The sequence below is a fragment of the Choloepus didactylus genome, chromosome 17, assembly GCF_015220235.1.
Source record: "Choloepus didactylus isolate mChoDid1 chromosome 17, mChoDid1.pri, whole genome shotgun sequence".
Taxonomy (NCBI): Eukaryota; Metazoa; Chordata; class Mammalia; order Pilosa; family Megalonychidae; genus Choloepus; species Choloepus didactylus.
In genome coordinates, this window is record NC_051323.1 from 41,538,239 (window position 1) to 41,560,704 (window position 22,466).

Sequence of the window (22,466 nt, forward strand, 5' to 3'; positions counted from 1 at the left end):
TGAAACTTGAGAAAACCTTCTTATTACATTGTCTCTGTTCCTAATTCAGGTGTGTGAACTATAACTTTCAAAACTAGTTTGGTCTTGTAATTTAGGTGTTGGCAACTACTATATGTGATCTAGCTCATGTACAAAACTCTTTTGATTATTTTTAAAAACCCAAGTTTCTTTGGGATTGTTTTGCAGGGCCCAGCACTACTTGCCAAGAGGACTCGTGTTCCAATCAAGGTGTGTGCTTGCAGCAATGGGACGGCTTCAGCTGTGACTGTAGTATGACTTCCTTCAGCGGGCCCCTCTGCAATGACCGTAAGTACTTCTCTGCGTGTACAGACCAGTTGTCGTTGTTGCTTCTAGTTACTATTTGATATGCAGGTTCTAAAACTGGGAGTCTTCTTATCATCTGTAAGTTCAGCTGTCATAACCAGAAGAATTAGTTGTTTCTACAAACAGAAAATTTTTGAAATACTGAATCCTTAATCAAGGACACCAGTAGCTAACATCTATGATGGTGATTCTTTGGGTTTTCCACTATTTATTGTAATTTTTTGTTACTAATGATCACCTTGTTGAAAGAACTTTTTCATTCCTAAATATGATAATTTTCCCCTGGATTTTTAAAGAAACTTCATATTGCTTTATGTTAAGTAATATTTTTCATAACATTGTATCTTGAAGGCTGTCATTTTAGTGAATAGTGACTGACCTCATTATATTTTCCTCTCTCTCTCCATCTCTTTAAGCCCATCCTGCCTTTCACCTAGAAACAATATGTTTACACTTTGTCCTTCAAGTGCTTTCCTTATATTTAGCCACTATATATATATTTTTTCCTTTTAGTTTCACAAAAAATAAGCATGACAATAAAGCACAGCATTCACTTTGTATCATGGCTTATCTGTTAGTGCCTAATCTATATGATAGTAGCAAGAATTTTGAGAAGGAATTAACTGGTATGAAGGATGAAGTTCTATTTCTTAACTTTCAAACAGATCTTGCTTTACAGTACTTCATCAAAATGATAAAAGCATTTCTTACAAGCCATTGCTTTCTGCTACCTTGAGAGAATATTCTTGACAAAGCCTTCTGGTTGTAAAACAGAGTATGTGCTTTATGTCATAAATGCTATGACATTTAAGAAAAGGCTCTGGGATGATGGGATAGAGGATGTAATGATTGAGGGTTTAGACCTCACAGCAGAGGTTGGGCTTGAGTGCGAATTAAAGACTAGAGTTTGTTTATTTTGACCTTTGTTTATTTGTGACTCTGTTCACATAAGTAGATATGTGTATCACACTACAGAAGTAGTTGGGGTCCAACTGACATATTCCACTGAATTGAATTTTTTTGGCCTAGCAAAATAGTACAGTTCATCAGCTCTCTTCAGTGCTTGTCCAAAATACATAATATAGAAACAACAAGTGACCAATATGAAATAAAATTGTACTTGGAAGAGGCCTTTAATGTGATACCATCAGAGATGGAGAAATATTTGGTCTTCATATTACCAGTTACAACAAACTTGCAACAGTAAACATGTATTTAAACCGCCACATATTTGTAAGCACTGTATTTCTGCAAATCAAATCATACTCTAAAAACAATAACCCCATTTCGGGTTAAAATAACCTTACATAAAGAGTAAATAATTGGTTGTATGTTCAAAAAGCAAATTTTAAAACATATATATATACACACACACACTTTTAATAAATAAATGCATATATTTATATAGATATGCATATATATAGGAAGTCACTGCTCTGTATACGTATACATATGTATACAGTGACTTCCTGTATTTTCACCACTCCATAGAGAATGACATAAATTTTTTTAAGGATAACCAGAAGATTGAAAATTTGTTATGATTTTATTATGACAGTTTTTATCCTGAATATGATTCTGACAGATGTGTGACTACATGTGGTAGCTGAGAGAGCTTTCTTGTATGAAAATGTTTTTCATTTTTCTGAAGAACTTTCTCTGCCAAACTTTGCTTAATCAAGTTTCCATGTTTTACAAAACAGTTACCATTTGGTTGTATAAGGCTGTTTATCCTCATATACCAGTCAAGTATGAAAAATATAATTTTCTGTATAGTATTTGTTAGACATTTCCTGAAGGAACATCGAGATCCAGCCTTAAGTATCTTGCTGTCTTCAATTCAGTTTTACAGAAAATTATTTGAGTGCTGCTCTTGGGGGATAGTAGCAGTGTTGGCATTAATAAGGATATTTGTTATTTTCTTGTAAATAAGGTAAATGTCATTCAATAAATGTGTCTCCTGATGTGCCTCTTGAACAAATCAGCATTAAAATTATTTTGGAGGGCTCTCAGAATACATGCATTTTGATTATATCATTACTTCTTCAGGGGTTTTCTGGAAATATGGAATGGTTTCTTGGTTCATACATTGAGTTTTGTTGATGAGGACACGTAGGTACAAATCTTTATTTAAAAAAAGATCTTATTTTCATATAAACCATAATTTGTAGAAAGTACAATATGAACTGTTACTTCAAAGACTTGGAATTGATATGGAAATAGAATTACCATGCCACGTTTTTGTCACTTTTTAAATTGATCAAAATAAACATCTCTTTCTTTTTCTATAAGTTGCACAAATATAATTAGTGTGATTTCTGGGATTTTTACAAACTCCTTTTCAATATAGAGGTTGATTTTTCCTTTATTAAAACCAATTAGGGCACTTTATTATTTCATGTCTTAGTGGAATTGTCATCCCTAGCTTTGGTATTTATCCATAAATTCTGTGGCTGCAGCCTCTCAACTGCATAGAAAACAGCAGGAAAATAGAGAAATATTTAAAAGGGGAAAGAACACATTGCAGATGAGAGCTCCTCCCCCAAGTAGAACTTCTAAATGTTACTTTGTGATAAGCTACATAGGATGGATTAGAGTAACTAACAAATTTTATTTATATTAGCATGGAGCTATAATTAACAGTGGAAAGGTGGGGATACTTGCACCTGTGATGTTGGAGAAATCATACTAATTAATTAACTTAAGGGAATCCTTCAAAAAAGTGACACTTACAAAGTAATACCAAAGGCTATTTTTTAAAGAAATGCATTTGTGTAACCCTTCCTTCCCTGAAAAATTGCCTTCTGAATGACCTGCTCACTGACAAATACAAGTACTGTGTGTGTGTAGCTTATTGTATTCAACTCCCCAATACTTCTTTCATGTCAACACCCTATTTCAGCTTCTTAATATCTTTGGTCTGGCTCACTGTAGAAAAATCTCAATTGAATCACCCACTTCTTTACTCCTCCCTCCTCCAAGCCATCCTATACCTCTGTATCCATTTTTCTCCCAGTTTAAGTGTCAGCAGTTCCTCCTGATTCCCATAACCAAAGGTGATAGTTTTCCTCCTCTAACCTCCTGTAGACCTTTGTTTAAACTATTTTACCACCCACTGCTTTCTACTTTATAGTTACTTATGTTTGGTGTGTGTCTTTCTAAGTCTGTTTGCTCCAATCAGGTAATAATCTGCCTTGTACAGCATGTTGCATGTAAGTGGTGATAGCAACTCACTATATCAATGTTGGCTGTATGCATGAACCTTGCATAAGGATTGCTGGTATATTCTCAGTGGCAACCAATACTTCCCAAATTCATCAGTGCGGAGTTCACAGAGCTCCATGATCTGATCCCAGCCTTCATTTCCAGCCTTATCCATTTGCAGAAACGTGTCCATATGGTGTGATACTGCTAATTAGCTTACTCATGGTTTTCTGAGCAACATTATACTTTCCAGTTTCCTCACCATTGCTTGTACTAATTTTTCCACTTAGGAAACAGACTCGTTCCACCTGCAGTGCATTTGTTTTCACTATCTCTGCTTGCAGAAATATAATCTCCTTTTCAATCTCTACTTAAACTGTTTTATTCCTTGGAAACTTCCCTGGTCCTCTGAGCTGGGCATTACATTTCGTCTCTTCTGAAATCTTGGCACAACAGTGTATTGCACTTAGCACATAAAGCCTAATGTTGTAGCTATTTGTGAACTTTCTCTTGGATGAAACCGATTATTGAACTCTTTCTATGTGCAAGGTCTGTGCTAAGAGTTTACATTCATTATATAAAATCTACAAATCACCCATTCCTGCTTTACCAAATGTGTGGTTGTATGCACATATATGCAAACACACATAAATACACACACAGCATCACCAAACCATTGTGCTATGCAGTAGTCTTTTTCTGCTTTCATCCTGTGATCCAGCACACAATGTAACCTTATCAGCTAGTGCAGTGTCAGGTTGGAGAAGATGAATATGGCTATGATCACATGGAAAATAGGGAACATAATAACATTGTCACATTACATTAGTATAGAAATGTTGTGTGCCAAATTACAGTTCAGCTTCAACAGTGTCTGTTACCATAAGGGAATAATAAATCGTAGTGCTGTTAATTTGGTGCTATAGCTTAGGAGGGTGTAGGCACTGCCATTAAAACACTTTTTTTTTTTTTTTTAAAGAATTCTAAACTTTGCCAAGAGAAAATCTTTCTGGTAGGAATTTATCATATCTTTTGTATGAGAATTAGGAATGTTCACTGAAACAGGTATGGAATACATTTGATTGTGGCTTGTTACCATGACATTTAAAATATATTCAGCTTTGTTTCTCATCTTCTTTTGTGGGTTGAAAAGAGCTACTGGAAGTGAATCATAACATATATAATAATACTTGGATCCAAGTAACATTATTTTCTCCCATTTGAAGCTGCCAGTAGTATTAAGCTGTGAGCTGATCTGCTGGTGGCGCCATTTAGGGCTGAATATGATCTGGCAGTTAGCCGTGTCCACAACCCGATCCTCATTGTGAATTTGATGGATCCCATTGATCCTCAGTCATTCCAACATTTCTAATTAGCAGCCCCTAAGTTGTTTAAGGCCTTCATAATCCACACTTACTGATAATGCCTTAGCAAAAGTATCTGTGGGTAAAACAGGACAGACTTGTCTTAGGAAAAACCACAAAGGATTAAAATATTAGTAATACTGAGACAGAAAATACAATAAAAGACAGTAAGGAAAGCATGATCTATGATAGAGAAATGCACTCCATAATTTAAATGCTATTTTCTACTATTTTATATGTGTCTATCTTTAGTCCTCTTTTTGGTAATAAACATAATAAAAGTAGAAACCTAAAAGGAAACATTCATCTTTTCATATTGTATTTAGGCAGCTAAATGATAGTTTTAAGTGGTACCTAATAAGAAAATTTAACTGGGGAGTAAAACTCCCCCAAACAATGAAGTAGGGTGGAGTGCTGTTGTATTTTGATTATCCAGGTTAGTCCCCTGCATTGTTCAAGCAGCTGGATGATCAGAACTCTAAGTAACTTTTACCATGTGTAAAGGCTGCCGATTTGCCTCCCAGAAGTCAGGAAGGACTATTTTCTTTCACCTTTGGACTTCCCTGCTAATTTCTCTTGCTTGCTTAAGACTGATTGTCTGGACATTGACTTGGCTCTTATGTTAGCTCCTTCATCACTGGTCTTGTGTAAATGTGGAGACTTCTGATGTTTGCATTACTTTAGTAACACTGCCATATCTACCAAAGCCCAAGAAGGCTGGGGCTGTACTGAGGGAAACTTACGGTTAACCATCTGTAAGAGTTTGAAATTGTTCCTATTCTCGCCAGCTGATATTTCTAAGAGATCTATGACTGCAATCTCTGTCTGAATAATTTTCTTTCTGTGTGAGTACGTTATACTCAGGTCTCTTACCTTGACTTCCAGCAACAGCAACTTGGCTGATGCAGAATCCACACAAGATACTGCCTTAATCCGAGGTGGGAATTTTTGTAACTTGAGGTCTTTGAGTTTACTTCTCCTTTTTGAGTGGAATTTACTTCCCCAAAAGTGACACACTGAAAGCCTTTGTGAACAAAATGAAGACTAATCATGATGACTCCTCAGTCTGATATAATATTAAGTATAAACCACAAACAACTTGATTTATTTATTACTCAAGAAGATATGTAAAGAGAACAAAAGGTTGAATATACTGCTCCCACTTTATGGAATCAAATTATCATGGGTCTTTTTTAAAGGGCTATAGATTAAAAATAATTAAGTTTCAACTTTATGAAATGGATATTTAACTGTGAGTGGGTTTGGAAGGGAATGGTAGGATCAGACATGAGTTGTTTATATCCTTTGTTGTTCTGGATATACCTGGCCAGTACATAAGAAGGACTGCAAAACATTTTCGTATAGATCACATCCAAATATCTTCATGCTAATCACATTATTAACATGCATTATATGAATGTTCTGTACATTTTACAGACATTGCCTTTTTCATCTTCAAAAATATTTTTATTTTTTATTTATACATGAGAATATTGATGTATGGATTAAGTAGTTTGTCTGCACTAAAATGGCTAGGATGTTGCACAAAAAATTTGAATGTAGGTCTGTCTAGCTTCAAGTCTACATTCTCCATTTACACCACAATCCCTCCTAAAGAGTTAGGATAAATTAAATGTCAATGTTACTGAAATTCCCAGCTGCAAAATTTGCTAGAGAAATTCCTATTCAGTAGAATTTAACATTGTATAATTTTTCCCATCCTCTAATGACTCTTGATCTTAGATATAATTTTAAGCATTATGTTGCATGAAACATGTTCCTCCTCTAAAACACATAGTTGCCACTTGCAAAGATGAGTTAAGAATTCAGTCAGCTGTCTAAACTGACTAAACTGTGATTAACTTCTAGTTCTCATATAAAAAAAGGTACTGATTATGAAAGAGAGATGGGAATTTTCTCTGATTTTTCCTTGACAGCCTTTCTGAGATTCTCAAAAATAATAATTTAATATTCATTAATGAAATCAGGTGAAATATTTCCCAAGGCTCTTTTGCCTTAACAGATTCACACTGTGTAGAATGGAACACAGTGAAATGAGAATGGGAAATGAGCAGCTAAGATTCAGAATTGTGCTGGCCAATGATGTGTACCAATTATTTCATTATGTTGCTTGCATCTAAGTTTTCTTTTTACACATTTGTTGAGGCAGGAAACAGTGAAATCAGAGGGTAGCAGCATGGTCTTTGGAAGATACATGGGGAACCACAAGAGTGTACATGCAGCCCAGGGCTTGAAAAGTCACTACAAGATAAATTGTGAAGACCAAGGGTGCCTCATTTTTGTAGGGAAGGAAAAGAAAGCTTTAGAGTAATGTGTAGAAAGTCCAAAAAAGGTCAAGATAAAAATAATGTTGCACTTGGATTAAAGAATAATTCAAGTCATAAAGACAAAAAAAAAAAAAAGAAAGAAAAATTGCTGTGAAGAAATGCACTTGTCCAGTGATCTTTTTTTCCTTCCTTGAACAAGGCATTCTGTATCTTTAACAATATTTACTATGGCAAATAAAAAGTGTAGGATTCTTTTATAGGGAGGAGTTATGGTCTCCTCTCCAGTGTTGTGCCATTATACATTGTTACCTCCTTGGTATCATCCTACAGCAGCACAAGTACAAAGACAGTCCGCTGGGTAATATGGAGTATCTGATTTTAATGACCCTAATGATCTAAATTCACATCTCTCAGAAAATGGCCTGTAGAGTGTGAGGTTTAATCTCCCCAGGATTCGGTGAGACGGGAAGGTACAAAGGCATTTCTTAACTTGAAATGATTTCAGAATGGAACAAGTTTCATAAAAGGATGAGATGATGTAGACGGATGTTACAGGAAAAATGGGTCGCGAGCAAGGAGGAGGCTGTGTTTGACAGAGACAGTGGAAACTGTGTTCGCGTAGGTGTGAACACATCTTATAAATATATAACATGACCCTTAGGGAGAGAAACAGATGGAATATGTAGCGGAAAATAAAGAATATATTTCTTGGTTTCTTCACTTGAGTGATACAGTGTATATTTTCATATTGGGCAATTCTCCTGTTGGGAATCTTTCAAGGCCTCATCTGGATTCCAGCAGCTTAGAGCAAGATGACATTGTGAATGGTCCTGGGTAAAAGCAGGCCACTGAATTTGTTTGCAAAACTTCTTCAGGTCATGGCATGGTATCCAAGGACCCCAGCCACGTTTCCTTGATAGTCACTTGAATGCCCTTCTTAAAAGGAACCAGAATTTGGGATCTGGATTCTTGTAAGCATTGCACAGAGTAAGGCAGTGTTGCTTAAACTGTGGGGTCCATCTTTGATGGCATAAATCACGGATCTGCTCTCCTAGGTCCTATTCAGGGCAAACGTCCCATTTTAACAAATTAAAAACATGTAAGTGTGAGAGGAATACCATTTCCTCTGCCGCAGGAGGCATCACAGAAGTAATTAAACTGGATTTTTGTGTGTCAGGCGCATTTCTTTTATTGACAGTGACAATAATTCTGTAAATCAAAACCTGGAAGTTTCTTCAGTATTGTTGAAGTGTTAAAGATAAAAATCTAAGGTTCTTAAAATTAAATCTTATGAAACTAAAATTGATCTTTGGAGCGCAGTATGAGAGGCTGCTGCCTGAGTCTTGAAGGCAACCTCTTTTCTGAAATTCAAAAACCTACAAACTAATAGGATTATTATTATTATAACTTTATTTTAGCTAAGTCTCTGAAAATCATATCGGTATAATACATCTCTGGTACTAGCTATATAACTTATGGGTTTAGGTCACCAGAAAAATCTTCTCCCCACCACCCAATATTTTCTTTTCCAATGTTGTCAGGTGGTTTAGTTGCAACTCGTTTCTCTGGCATTCTGGTATTCTTTCATTTAATATTTCCGCTTTCTGCCAACCTTGCTCAACAAGCATAACTGCAGCATGCTTTAGTCCTCAGATGCTCTCTGGCATCAGCTCTTTGATACAGACATGTGTTGAGGCACTCTGGTCTAGTCACTGAATGTGCTCTTCTGTGCCTTTCTTTCTGTGAACAACTCCCTCATCTCGACTGTTCTCCTCCTCCTCTACTTTTGCTTTCTGATAGGAAGATTCAGCCCTTGGAAATGACCCAGCCCAAATCAAGATCATCCAGAATAGGATGGTCTTTGGTTAGTGGGTAATTTCCTCCTCTTCTGAGTCCCTGAACATCTACTGTCTGTAGATGTTGTTTTATGTGTATATGTCTTTATTTCCCAACTATATTTTATGTCTCAGTCTCCTATTTTTAGTATTATTTCACACAATGTCTGGCACGTACTAAATATTCTTTAATATTTGAAGATCAGTATCTTGAAGTCTCTATTAGTTAACTCATCTTTTTTTTATTTCATCATTGCCCATCTCTGCAGTTCTTTTATGGAAATAAAGGCATACTGTTGACACACACACACACACACACACACACATACACACACATATTATATAACATTTGACATCATCATCATCATCATCATCATAATAATAATAATAATTTGTATGTCATGTATTTTTTAATCACATAATTGCAAATGAGTTTTTCATTATCTTTATTCCTGATGGTAAAGAACTATGTGGAATTAGAGATTTATTTAGGAGTAAGGAGCTTTGTGTAAAGGTGTGTGGAGGGAGGCTGGTAGTGGAGATGGATTTAGCAAACATCATTTTCTATTTTCTTCTAATTCTGCTGAAGTCCTGCTTTGTATATAATCCCATTAAATTTGACAAATCCTGGGGCATTTAGTTGTTTCAAGATAACTGCATTTTGTTCAATTCACTTTCTTTTTCCCATTAATTGGCTGATACTGCAGACATAATCATATGATTGTGAAATGCTACACTGCTTATTTGATCTTTCTTATCTAAGCCTTAAGCTGTTGGAATTATTGGGATATTTTTCCTGCAATAATGTCAACTCTCTGGGGAAAATGATATGATTTCTCTTATAATAGCATATCATGTGCATGATCTGTTTTAGTCCGCCAGTGTTCCTGAAGACTTCTCTAAATGAGTTTTCCTATTGCAACTGCTATGGAAGAGTGAAATATCTATTTGGTGTTATATAGACTGAGTTAAAAATATTGTTGGTGTTTTCCTTTCCACATTGAATTAAAACACCCAGTTGCTTTGGTTTAGTGTTTTAGGAGTATTTGCCTAAAATCAGCTTAATGAGACTATGAATATTCTCTAACTCCTAGGCTACCTAACCCACATTTGGTTTGCCAAGCCCATGCTGACAGCATCTATTACAACTTGCTTTGTGGTTGGAGGAGTTGAGAAATAAGTTTACAAAATAAATTCCAAGAATATTCTAATTTATATACCTGAATAAAAAATTAGGTAATAAAATGAAGGGGTTAGACTAGATTAGTAGTTCTCAAAATGTGGATCCTGGACCCCGCAGTGTCAACATCACCTGGGAACTTTTAGAAATGCAAATTTTCATGCCTCACTCCAGACCTCTTGAATCAGAAACTCTGATATATTTTAAGAACCTCCAGATGATTCTGATGCTCAAGTGTGAGGACTATTTGACTTGACTAGATGATCTCTGAAGTCATTTTTTAAAATTATTTGCTTTCCAGATAACTAAAGGCTTTATTCTTTATTTAATAGAGTAAGAGAAATTCTCCCTAAAGAATGTCTGTAAATAAATGATGACTAGATTCATTATAGGGTTTCATTATGATCTTGGATGTTTCATCCATGGTGATTTTAAAGAAATAACACAAATTTTCATTTTGATTATCAGCATCTTCAGTTGGCTGGCAATCTTGAGAATGTTTTGAAAGTTCCAGTTCACAATACTCATGCTATGAAAAGTCTAGTTCAAGGCAAATCTTTCCTTGCAGGATGAGAATGACCAAATTCGAGGGTACATGCCTCTATTCTTATCCTTTTGGGTTCTTCAGAATGAAACTCAGGTAATTTGTATAGATTGGGAAATAAAGTATTATTCTTCACTGTAAAAGAATTTTGACCTAGAAGACACTTGAGTCAACTGGGTCATTGTCAATAAGGCAATTCATATGAGATACTACAATCTTCAAATGGCATCCTTTTTCATTGCCTAAAATGTTCTCCAACTTACATACCCCTCCACAAATAAATAGGCTTCAAGGGTACTAGCAATTCCCCAGACACAATTTTCTTTCTTGTTGGCAATTATCCCATACCTAGTAATATCCTGGTGTTTCCTTATTATTTTTTTTTAATCATGTGGGGCCATATGCAAAACTTCTTTAGCTGGGATCCCAGTATGTGACCTTGAGCAAGTCAGTGAAGCTCTGTGGATCTCAGTTTCCTTATTACAAAATGAGGGAGTTGGTTTGCCTTGTCTTTAGGGTCCCTAGGGCTTGAAGGGTCTGTGATTCATTCTCGCTATATTCTTTTTCTTCTTTTTCCTCAACTCTCAGACCTATTTTTATTCATGTTTAAGGCTCTTCTAGGACACAGCCTACAGCTTAGTCACACCATACTAATCTTAAGCTATATTTTAGTCAAAGATCTTTCCTGACAAGTCCTATAAAAAAGGAAAAACTTGGAAAAAGAAATCTGATTAATGGGATGTCTTCCTCTTTTTAGAATGGAAACTTTGAATTAAACCTGGAACATAGGGCAAAGACTCCAGCTGTTTTTTCCTTTCGTGTCCATATAGTTATTTACTTATAGTCCCTTTCAGATATCTGTTTGTGTCAAATTTGTTTTAAGTCAAACATTTTACCAGTATAGATATCATGCTTGTGTGCGTGTTTTGCTAAATGGCAAGTGTAATTATTATTGATACTAAAATAAATGCTTTTTGGTGACAAAATATAGTAATATAATTAGAGGTGGATAAGTGTTAATATTAGCCGGCATGCTATCACTAAATGGGCATCTACTACTTATGTGCTGGGTGGTTTTTGTAAATCTTAGAATGTTTGTTCTCTTAACACCCTTTTAATAATTCTTTAATGATAAGATTTATTCTATCCATTTTACCAAAGTTGTATCTGAGGTGAAGAAGTATGCCCATGTTCACTTTTTAATAAGAATTAGAGCTCAAGCTTTTCTCACTTCAAACTCCATTATCCATCATACAGTTTTCCATTACCGAATAAAATAGCCAAACTAAGAGGATTCAAAGTCTTAGAACATATACAAGATGAATTAATATATGTGTTTCTTCAATATAAGAAATTGAAAAAGTGAGAAGGAACTCACAGAGCAAGTGTCGTCCTATTTTCCCTTATATAATGCTCATTTGTGAACCTGCATTGTATAATGAGACATACTGATACATGTTAACATTTTGATACAAGTGACCAACACACCTAATGAAATGTTACAACCTTTTTATACTTTCAGGGAATGAGCAAACTTAAGAAATATTTCTTTTATGGAGTTGAATATGTAATATTCTGAATAACCAAGGAAAATACATGTTTTCTCTGTTTAAGAGAGTGTAAATTCGGGATGTTGATGAAAAAATTTCATGGAATTATAAGTATGTGATTTTTCCTAGCTCACAGGTTACGTCTATAGTCTTAGTTTGTAAAGGGGAAAATAATCATCTCTAGCAGTGAGGCTAATTTTCATTGAAGTTGTCTCCTTTGCCTGTAATTTCTACACTTCTGACCAGAAAATTTCCTCTTGCTGGAAACTACTCTGATTTAATTTTAGTGAATTCCATCTCTCTGGTTGATACTTGGACTGTGCAGGGGTCTGTAATGTCTCTTCTTTGGGCCTAAAACACTGCTGATGGGAAATGAGGAAAATGTAAAGCATCCTTCCATGTTTCAGGGTCAGTCAAGAATAAAGAGAAAGTCCTTCTCCTTAGGACACCCCCGTGGATTAGAAAATTGGAGAAACATATTTACATGGTAAATTATCTGAATCCAAGGCTATTATTAATTGAGCATTTACCATGCACAAAATACTGTGATAAATATGGAAAGTGAGATGATTGGGCTTCTGCCCCAAAGGATTTTCATTTTAGTTGGGGAAATGATTCCTAAGACCCAGGTGAGTAGGGAGTTGTGTCTGTTTTGTCCATGATGTGTCTCAAGTGCTTACAATACTGCTGGGTGCTTGGTAGGAACTCAACAAATATTTATGGAATGAATAAAATATATCCTTAATTAGATAATGGGCAATTTAAGTGCCCATTGTGTAGCACAAACAATCAGGGTGAGTGAATTCAGAAGAGAGGACAAACCCCCAGAGCATGCTGGGTAAGAGGAAGTGGTAGGAGTGACGTGGATCTTAACTGGGTAGAGAGAAGCAAGGAGGGCATTCTGTACAAGAGAGACAGGGCAAGCAAAGGCAAATCTCTACCTGAAGTATTCACAGATCCAATCCTATCTATTGAGCACCTTCCATGAGAGTGGTGTTCTGCTAGAATCTGTGGGCACAGAAATAAACACGGGAAAGCTGCAGGTGCAGTGAAAAGAACACAGACTTTGGAGAGAAGTAGACTCAGAATTGCATTCTGACTGCCACATGGTACCTGTGTGGCCATAGCCAAGTTGATTAATATCTCTGAGGCATGTCTTCTTCATCTTTAAATTGGGGGCAAGATTATAGATCTTGCAGGATCTTTTTGAGAATTAAAGATAATATATGGTGAGATTTTTATTGTACACAAAAACTGGCACGTTAGGCATCCTGTAACTGTATCATGACACAGCCCTTGCCTTTGTTTTTAAGGACAAGTCAAAATGACTCATAGACAAATCAAAATGACTAACACATCTACAGGCCAGTTTAAGAAGTGGTTTAATACCTTGCTTTTCGAAGTGTGGTCTTAGGAACAACAGCATCAGCAGTACCTGCAAGCTAGAGATGCAAACTTGCAGCCATCCCTTCGCGCCATCTACTGAATCAGAATCTGCATTTAACAAGACTCCCGGTGGTTCATGGGTACATTTAAGTGTTTGAAGCACTGCTTTAATAGAAGCACATAACTAGGTCAGAGCAAGTAGAGACTAACTCAACTTAAGAAACTGGGGGAAGAAAGTGAAATTGAGAGGAATTCAGAGAGAAATATTATATACTTGTGGATACATTTATTTAGTAAATCAGAATTCCTAATTTGAAACATTCTGTATAATTCACCTACCTGACCTCACCATTTTCACATCACATTGACTTTGTTTAACAATCTCCAGTGATTTAGCAATCTAAATGCGTGCCAAAGCAACAGTGTGTCCAAATGAGGCCAAGTTCTGCTTCTTGCTTCTATTCATTGGTAGGAATAAGCTCAAAAATCTAGGATTTACTGTGAATCTGTCAGAGGTCTGATTTCACCAGCACTTCGGAATGCAGGCATTTCACTCAACTGTCTAGTTTAACCAGAAAGATCTTGGCAGACACTGCCTCTTTCTAGGGCAGTAAAATGGAATAATGTAGGAATCAGTCATTTGGTGCTCAGGGAAAAAAAATAAATACCCAGCTTTCCATAGGTTGTCCCTGAAGGCCCCTGTGGTTTAACACTCATTTTCTTTTTAATGTTGGAAATGCTTCCAGTTTATGAGATGCCACGTGGTTCTGTTCACTGAGTTGGCAGGTGGCTCCAATCCTGTAATTATGCTCTTGATTGTCGGCTGCCAAAGCACAAAAGAAAACCATAGTAATCCACTCTGGTGCTCTTTAGTGAATGGTTGCATATGCTTTTTGGTGTATCACCACACATAAATCTCACAGTAGCAATAAAACTATTAGGGTAGTAAAAGATATGCATTTTAATTTTTGTAAAATGTGTCATAAAATTCAATTAACTGCGCTTTCCCAAATAGCAGTTCGCTCTGGGAAGCCCAGAGTTTCCTAATCTGGAATTACATGTTCCTTTCACTTTTCCCGGTAACCTCCGTTAATGCTTTAATCATTACACCTACCGCTCATCTTGTTAACATTATCATCTCCCTGGGTCCATTGTTTCTTTATCTTTCTATAAGTGTTATCCTGCTTTTCTACCTGCAGCTTTGTAGCGGCACTTCTGATACAATGGAGATGTTGTGTTGTTGTTTGCTTTTTTTTTTTTTTTTCCTATTTCATTAATTGAAGGGAGAAAGCAGGATGAATAACATAAGTAGTCCACACAAATTTAGGTAATGCATTACCCAGGAATGGAGGAAAACGTTTTCTGGTGCCATATCTACAGCTAATGAGGAATGAACACAGAGGTCTTATTTATTAACTACAAGAACATCTGACAAACCCATGCTTTGCTAATCTATAAAAGTGAATATTCCTCCCATATTTTAGATTGTTTACCTTCTCCTCAAAAGTAGTATAATCGAACAGAACAGAGAAAGGTCTCTTGGTGTTTAGATTTTATTACTTTCACTGAAGTGAAGTACATTTCCTAGTATAATTACACACCAGTTGTCACAGTAAATGAACATAGTATATTTAACGATACACTTTACTTCCTTATTATCATGTTTGTTCACACATCTCTCTGACTTAATAACCCATGGGGGGCTTCCACCATTGCTGGTGAATGGAAATTAGTGAAGTTCTCTGCTTCATTTTTAGTGAGAGTTTTATTTCAACTAAAAGTCTGTAAGGAGGATAGATGGTAGATTTAAGGAATTAACTATATATATATGTATATGTGTGTAGCCATCTAATATTCCTCTGCTCACTGTGTGACTTTTCTAAATCTCATATCTAATCTCCCATTCATACACAACAGTGAATATTATCTAAACACATTTTTAATAGAAACCAAATGATTGTTCTGATTATTTTTTAAAAAAACAAAAAAAGATTCCTGAGAGTCACAGAGCTGTCTTTTGAGATACGTATTTCTATTTGATTTCAGGTTGACCGTTCCCAGGACAGAGTTGCTTTCTAAATTTTTGGTAGGACTAGAAAAAATACCAGAATTTTCATTTCATTTAATTAGTTTTAGATCAAAATATAAGAATGCTATTAGCATGCATAATTGAGGGATTCTCCATTTTGCTTGTTGTATGACAGTTGCAAACTTTACCACAGAGATCTAAAATGTAGCATATCATTAAAGAGATAACCATTCAGCTGGAGGATAAAGAAATTGCATGCCCTGAATCCAATTGTATTATATTAAGTTTTTGTAAATATACAGGGCATTTTCCCTTAGATGTGATAAGGCATGGTCTCTTAGGCTAGACCATAAAATAGGCACTTAGCTTCCAACATTTTGGCAGGTTTAAAATATTTTTATCTGATTATAAAACAATGTAGACTTGTAGAACAGTGAGAAAATGTAGACCAACGGAAAGATAAAATAAAATCACCCGTACACTTTTAATGCAATTTTATTGAGATACATTCACCCATCGTACAATCATCCAAAATGTACAATCAGTTGTTCACAGTATCATCATATAGTTGTGCATTCATCACCACAATCAATTTTTTCAATATTTTTATTACTCAAAAAAAAAATAAAACTAAAAATAAGAGTAAGAATAAAAATAAAAGTGAAAAAGAACAGCCAAAATACCTCATACTCCTTTTTCCCCCCATTACTCATATACTTTTCACCCCCCCCTTTTTTCTACTCATTTGTCCATAAGCTAGATAAAGGAGTATGAGTCACAAGGTTTTCACAATCACACAGTCACACCGTATAAGCTATATAGTTATATGATCGTCTTCAAGAATCAAGGACACTGGGTTGCAGTTCAACAGTTCCAGGTATTTCCTTCTAGCTATTCTAATACAATAAAAACTAAAAAGGGATGTCTATATGGAACATAAGAATGCCCTCCAGAGTCACCACTTGGCTCCATTTGAGATCTCTCAGCACTGAAACTTTATTTTGTTTAATTTCTCTTCCCCCTTTTAGTCAGGAAGGCTTTCTCAATCCCACAATGCTGGGTCCAGGCTCATCCCTGGGAGTCATGTCGCACATTGCCAGGGAGATTTACACCCCTGGGAGTAATGTCCCACATAGAGGGGAGGGCAGTGATTTTACCTGCAGTGTTGGCTTGGAGAGAGACAGGCCACATCTAAGCAATGAAAGAGTTTCTCTGAGGGTGACTCTTAGGCACAATTATAAGCAGGCTTAGCCTTTCCTTTGCTGTAACTAGCTTCATAAGGGCAAGCCCCAAGATCCAGGACGTGCTCTACTACAGTGATAGTCTCCAGTGCTTGCGAGAATATCAGGAATTCCCCCGGTGGAGAAGTTTAATGTTACCACATTTTCCCCCATTCCCTCAGGGGCTTTGCAAATACTTTTTATTCTCTGCCCAAATTACTCTGGAATGTATTGTGGTTTCATGAGAACCTGTTCAAACCAACCAGATCTCACCCCCATTCAAGGTTCCTTGTAATTGTGGTGTTTGAATAAATTGACCATTCAAGTTAACTTATATTGCATGCTACAGAAAATACAGCTTTTGAACCAAGTAAACATCTCTTCCTTTGGTCTCACAGAGAAATTGAGGCTTTAAAACACAGTCAATATCATCCTTTTCCCTTTAGTCTGGCTTACCTTAATTCTAATCAAGTCCATTTCATTCATATCTCCAATTGAAGTCTGATCTCTTTTTCGGCTTCTTTAACATTTGCTGTATAGGGTAATGCTGACATTCATAGCTGCTGAACACTGGCTCTGAATCTCAGGTGTCACACAGATACCCAAATTTCCGGGGCCCAACCAAGTTATACACAAACAGCTCAACATCTCAGAATTTAGAGACAACCATTATAACTCATGAATACATGTGACTGCTGTAAGAGCTTACACTGTAAGAACCTTTACCATAAGGCTTCCCCTGATAACCTGTGCTCTCAAATTCAGTTCTCAGAGTTTGCACATTATAGTTGGTCTATATTAGTGAGGCATTATAATGTTTGTCTTTCGATTCTGTTGCCAATTTCAGAATGTCGATTTCACTCAACATACTGTCCTCAAGGTCCATTCACCTAGTTACATACCTCACAACTTCATTTCTTCTTGCTGCCACTCAGTATTCCATTGTATGTATACACCACAGTTCACCATTCTGTTTATCAGTCTCTCTACCCTTAGGCCACCTCCAGCCATTGCAAATCGTGAATTCTGCTGTCATAAACACCATACTATAAACCACTCATGTCCCTACTCTGATTTCTTCCAAGTATATACCCAATAATGGGGTTGCCAGACTGTGTTGCAACCCCACCGTTAGGTTCCTGTGGAACCACCACACTGCCCTCCAGCTGTGCTGTGCCATTCTACCACCCTACCAACAGGGAATAGGTACATCCCTTTCTCCACATTTTCTCCAGCACTTATATCTCTGTTTATTTTTTAAACAGTTTTATTCACACACCATACAATCCACTCTAAGTAAACAATCAATGATTCCCCATATAATCACATAATTATGCATTCACCACCACAATCTATATGAAGACATTTCCATTTCTTCCCCAAAGAAAGAGGAAAAGGAGAAAAAAATGAATAAAAATACAAAGGATCGAAAAAAATCAAAATAAAATACAATGAAAAGGTCAGACAACATTATCACCACCAAGAATCCTATATCGCTCCCTTATATCCCCCTCTTATAGACATTTAGCTTTGGCATATTGCCTTTGTTAAAATTAGTGTAAGCATTTTACAATGCTACCATTAACCATAGACTCTATTTTGCATTGATTGTATTTTTTCCCCTACACCATCCAATTTCCAACACTTTGCAATGTTGACATTTATTTGTTCTCGCTTGTTTAAAAACAGTCTTATATTTTTACATTTAATCACCATCACTGACCACTCTAGATTTCACTAAGTTATGCAATCCCAGTCTTTATCTTCTATCTTTCCTTCTGGGTCATACATGCCCTTAGCCTTCCTCTTTCATTGTACTCAAACTTATCTTTGTTCAGAGTACTTGCAATATTGTGTTACTGTCACACACTATTATGGTATCCATTCTATTTCTGGATCTATACAATCAATGCTATTTACCCTTATGTACTCCTTCAGCATCGAATGCCTGATCTCTAACCTCTTTCTATCTCCTGATAATGTGTGTTCTCAACTCTCAAATTTCATTCATCAATATTAGTCCATGTTAGTGAGACCATACAGTACCCTTACTGATAGTCTTCATTCCTACACTCTTCTCCAAACTCTCTCTCCTGTGTCTCTCTCCTGTGTTTTCCTATCTGCCTGTAGTTCTCCCTTTAGTATTTCTTGTAGAGCAGGTATCTTGTTCATAAACTCTCTCCATGTCTGTCTGAAAATATTTTAAACTCTTCCTCATTTTTGAAGGACAGTTTTGCTGGATATAGAATTCTAGGTTGGCAGTTTTTCTCTCCCAGGACCTTAAAGATAGCATACCAGTGCCTTCTTGCCTCCATTGCTTATACTGAGAAATTTTCACATGGTCTTATCGAGCTTCCTTTGTATGTGATGGATCGCTTTTCTCTTGCTGCTTCCAGAATTCTCTCTTTTTCTTTGACATTTGATAATCTGATTATGAAGTGTCTTGTAGTCAGTCTACTTGGATCTATTCTGTTTGGCATATGTTGCACTTCTTGGATCTGTAATTTCAAGTCCTTCATAAGAGATGGCAAATTTTCAGTGATTATTTCCTCCCTTATTCTTTCTGTCTATTTCCCTTTCTCTTCTCCTTCTGGGATTCCCATGACATGTATATTCATGTGCTTCATGTTGTCATTTAATTCCCTGAGACCCTGATCATATTTTTCAATTCTTTTCCCTATCTGTTCTTTTGGGTATAGGATTTTAGATGTATTATCCTCTAGTTCCTGAATCCCCTCTTCTGCCTCTTCAAATCTGCTATTGTTTGTTTCCATTGTGTTTTTCATCTCTTCTATTGTGACTTTCATTCCCATAAATTCTGCCAGTTGTTTTTTCAAAAAGAACTTTTGTGTTCTTCCTTATGTTTGCCCAATATCTTCTTTTTAACTTTCATCTCTTTTGCCATGTCTTCCCTCAACTGTATTTTATTTTTCAATTGACTTAGCATATTTGTCTGAAGATCTTTAATTAGTTGTTTCAACTCATATTTCTCATTTGAAGTGTTAGTTTGTTCCTTTGACTGGGCAAAATCTTCATTTTTCCTGGTGCAATTCATAATTTTTTGCTGTCTAAGCATCTGATTTCCTAGATTACCTCAATCAAATTTTCCCAGACCAGATGGGCCCAGGTCTCAGGAGGAAGCTGTATTCAGTATCAGATTTCCCTGAGGGTGAGACCCAAAGATTGTCAGATTTTTCTGTGAGGCCTCTAGACTCTGTGCTTTTCCTATCCTGCCCTGAAGATGGTGCTTGTCACTCCACAGCTCCCCAACAGCATAAAGAGAGGCAGCACATTTAATTCTTAGTGGAATCTGTCCTGGCTAGACTGAGGGTGTCAGACACCAAGTTTAAGCTGTTTGTGTTTTGTTTTGTCTTTTCCCCAGGCCTTGGGGTCTGAGTTTTCTGAGGGATGGCAGCCAGTTGGTCTGGGCCCCACCCCCACCCCCCTTTGCTTAGGGAAAATAAGCCCTTTAGGGAATTATCTTCTACATTTGAGTTTTTCCTTTGACTCTCTAACTATCTTAACTCCTCCCTTGTTTAGGTCAGTTCTGACAATTGAAAATGCCTGAGGCCTTCTCTATGTGGTACTTAGAATGAGAGAAAAGAAAAGGAAAAAGAAGTCCCCTTTTCAGAGCCAGTCCCCAGCCCTCCATATCACCAGGCAAGAACCAAAGTTGGTACCCAGTTCTGTGTGCCCTTTTTCTTAGGACACAGCCCTTTTCCAGTATTCTGAGCTCAGTGGACTCCAAAAGCCTCTGTTTTAATTTATTTATGTATGATTTTTTCCATCAGCCCTTCCTCCTCTCTGCCAAGAGAAAGCTCTAGGTTCATTTCTTGCTTGCTCCAGGTTTATCTGTACTCATAACATGTATTCAGCAGTCCAAATTTGTTAATTCAAAATGCAATTGGAGGTTGGTTGAGCTACATTCTCTTGCTCCCAGCAGGAACTGCTTCTTTTTAGCACAGTGAAGTTTTCCAACTCAGCCTGCTGTGCCGGGGATCGGGGGGGATGGAGGTGGTTGTCAGCTCTGCAGTTTGGGGAGCTTTACTTACAGTTCTCTGCTGTAATCTCAGCCATTCCACTCATTCTAGACTGATGTATAATGTGTGTTCAGTCACAGATATCCCCCATCAGTTATTCCAGACTATTTTCTAGTTGTTCCTGACTATTTACTAGTTGCTCTAGGGGTCTAATTAAATTTCACACCTCCCTATGCTGCCATCTTGCCCCAGCTCCTACCCATACCTTTACAATTAGGCTTTCAATATGACAGTCAAGACGATTTAAATAAATATTTGCTATGGACTTAAATCTGCATTAAGTACTGGGGAAAAAAAGGAAAGGAAGGAAATAAATTTACTCTGTAGAAATAAGATTCAAATATAACAGTGAGCAATAGCCATTGCTTAGGGTTATGCTATTTTTACATTGTAGCAATCTGACAGGCACCATTCATTTCATAGTCACTGAAAACCTGAACCATCATTTTGACAGTTTTTTCTGCCACTAAGTGTCTTAATAAACAAAAATGCTAAAAAGTAACAAAAAAAAAAAATCCTTTTCAGAGCCAGTCACCAGCTCCCCAGTTCACCATTCAAGTGCTAGAGTTGGTACCTGGTTCTATGTACTCCTTTCCTTGGGGCACAACCTTTTTCTAGTATTCTGCACCCAGCCAACTCCAAATGCTTCTGTTTTTTTGTTTGTTTGGTTGGTTGTTTTTTGTTTTGTTTTGTTTTTTCTGTCAGCCCTGCCGCCTCTCTGCCATAGAGAGCACTCTGGGTTCCTTTCGTGCTTTCTCTGGGTTTATCTGTGCTTGGAGCTTGTGTTCAGCAGTCCAAATTTGTTAACTGAATCTCCAATTGGAGCTTGGTTGTGCTACCTTCCCTTGTTCCTAGTAGAATAAGTGAGACTTTACTTACAGTTCTGTACTGTGATCTTGGCCCTTCTACCCATTCCAGATGGGTATGCAATATGTGTCTGGCCATGGAATTCCCCAGACAGTTGTTCCATACAGTTCCTGGATATTTGCTAGCTGCTCTAAAGGACAAATGAAATTCCACACCTCCCTACACCGCTATCTTACTCCACCTCCCTGCACGACTGAGTTTTGATGCCCCCTTACATTTTTACCTAAAGGCAAGAGCCTCACTCTAGTCCAATAGGCAGGGAGATAATTAGAGTAGAAGCAGAGCTCCAACTTGAACTTTATTCTCTTCATAACAATCTGTAAGTCCTGTTGCTGGTCTTCAGGGCCATAAATCAAAAGACAAATAAATAATGCTGAATATATGACACGGTTATGAGTGCTGTGGGTGCTGTAATTTGCTGAGGGGACTCAGATTCCAACAGGCTAATCACAACCAGGGAGTTAATTGCATCCTTGCATTTCAGAAAATTAAAATGAGGCAGCTCTACCCCACACTATTTTTTTATAATCTTATTACTTTTATATATATTTATATACTGTGTGACAGAAAATGGATACCCCATGGCTAATAATAAATGTCTTTTACTACATTCTAAACTTGCTAAAACCAAAAAT

The 22,466-nt window shown here is 36.7% G+C and overlaps 1 protein-coding gene across 24 annotated transcripts in view; it reads left to right on the plus strand.

The window, feature by feature from the left end:
- NRXN1 (neurexin 1) overlaps positions 1 to 22,466 on the plus strand; it is a 1,176,176-nt gene that overhangs the window by 634,007 nt on the left and 519,703 nt on the right. For all 24 annotated transcript variants that reach the window (XM_037806663.1, XM_037806673.1, XM_037806657.1 and 21 more), the window contains one exon: positions 187 to 306. In XM_037806663.1, coding sequence (XP_037662591.1) covers positions 187 to 306 — 120 coding nt within the window. The remainder of the gene's footprint in view (positions 1 to 186; positions 307 to 22,466) is intronic.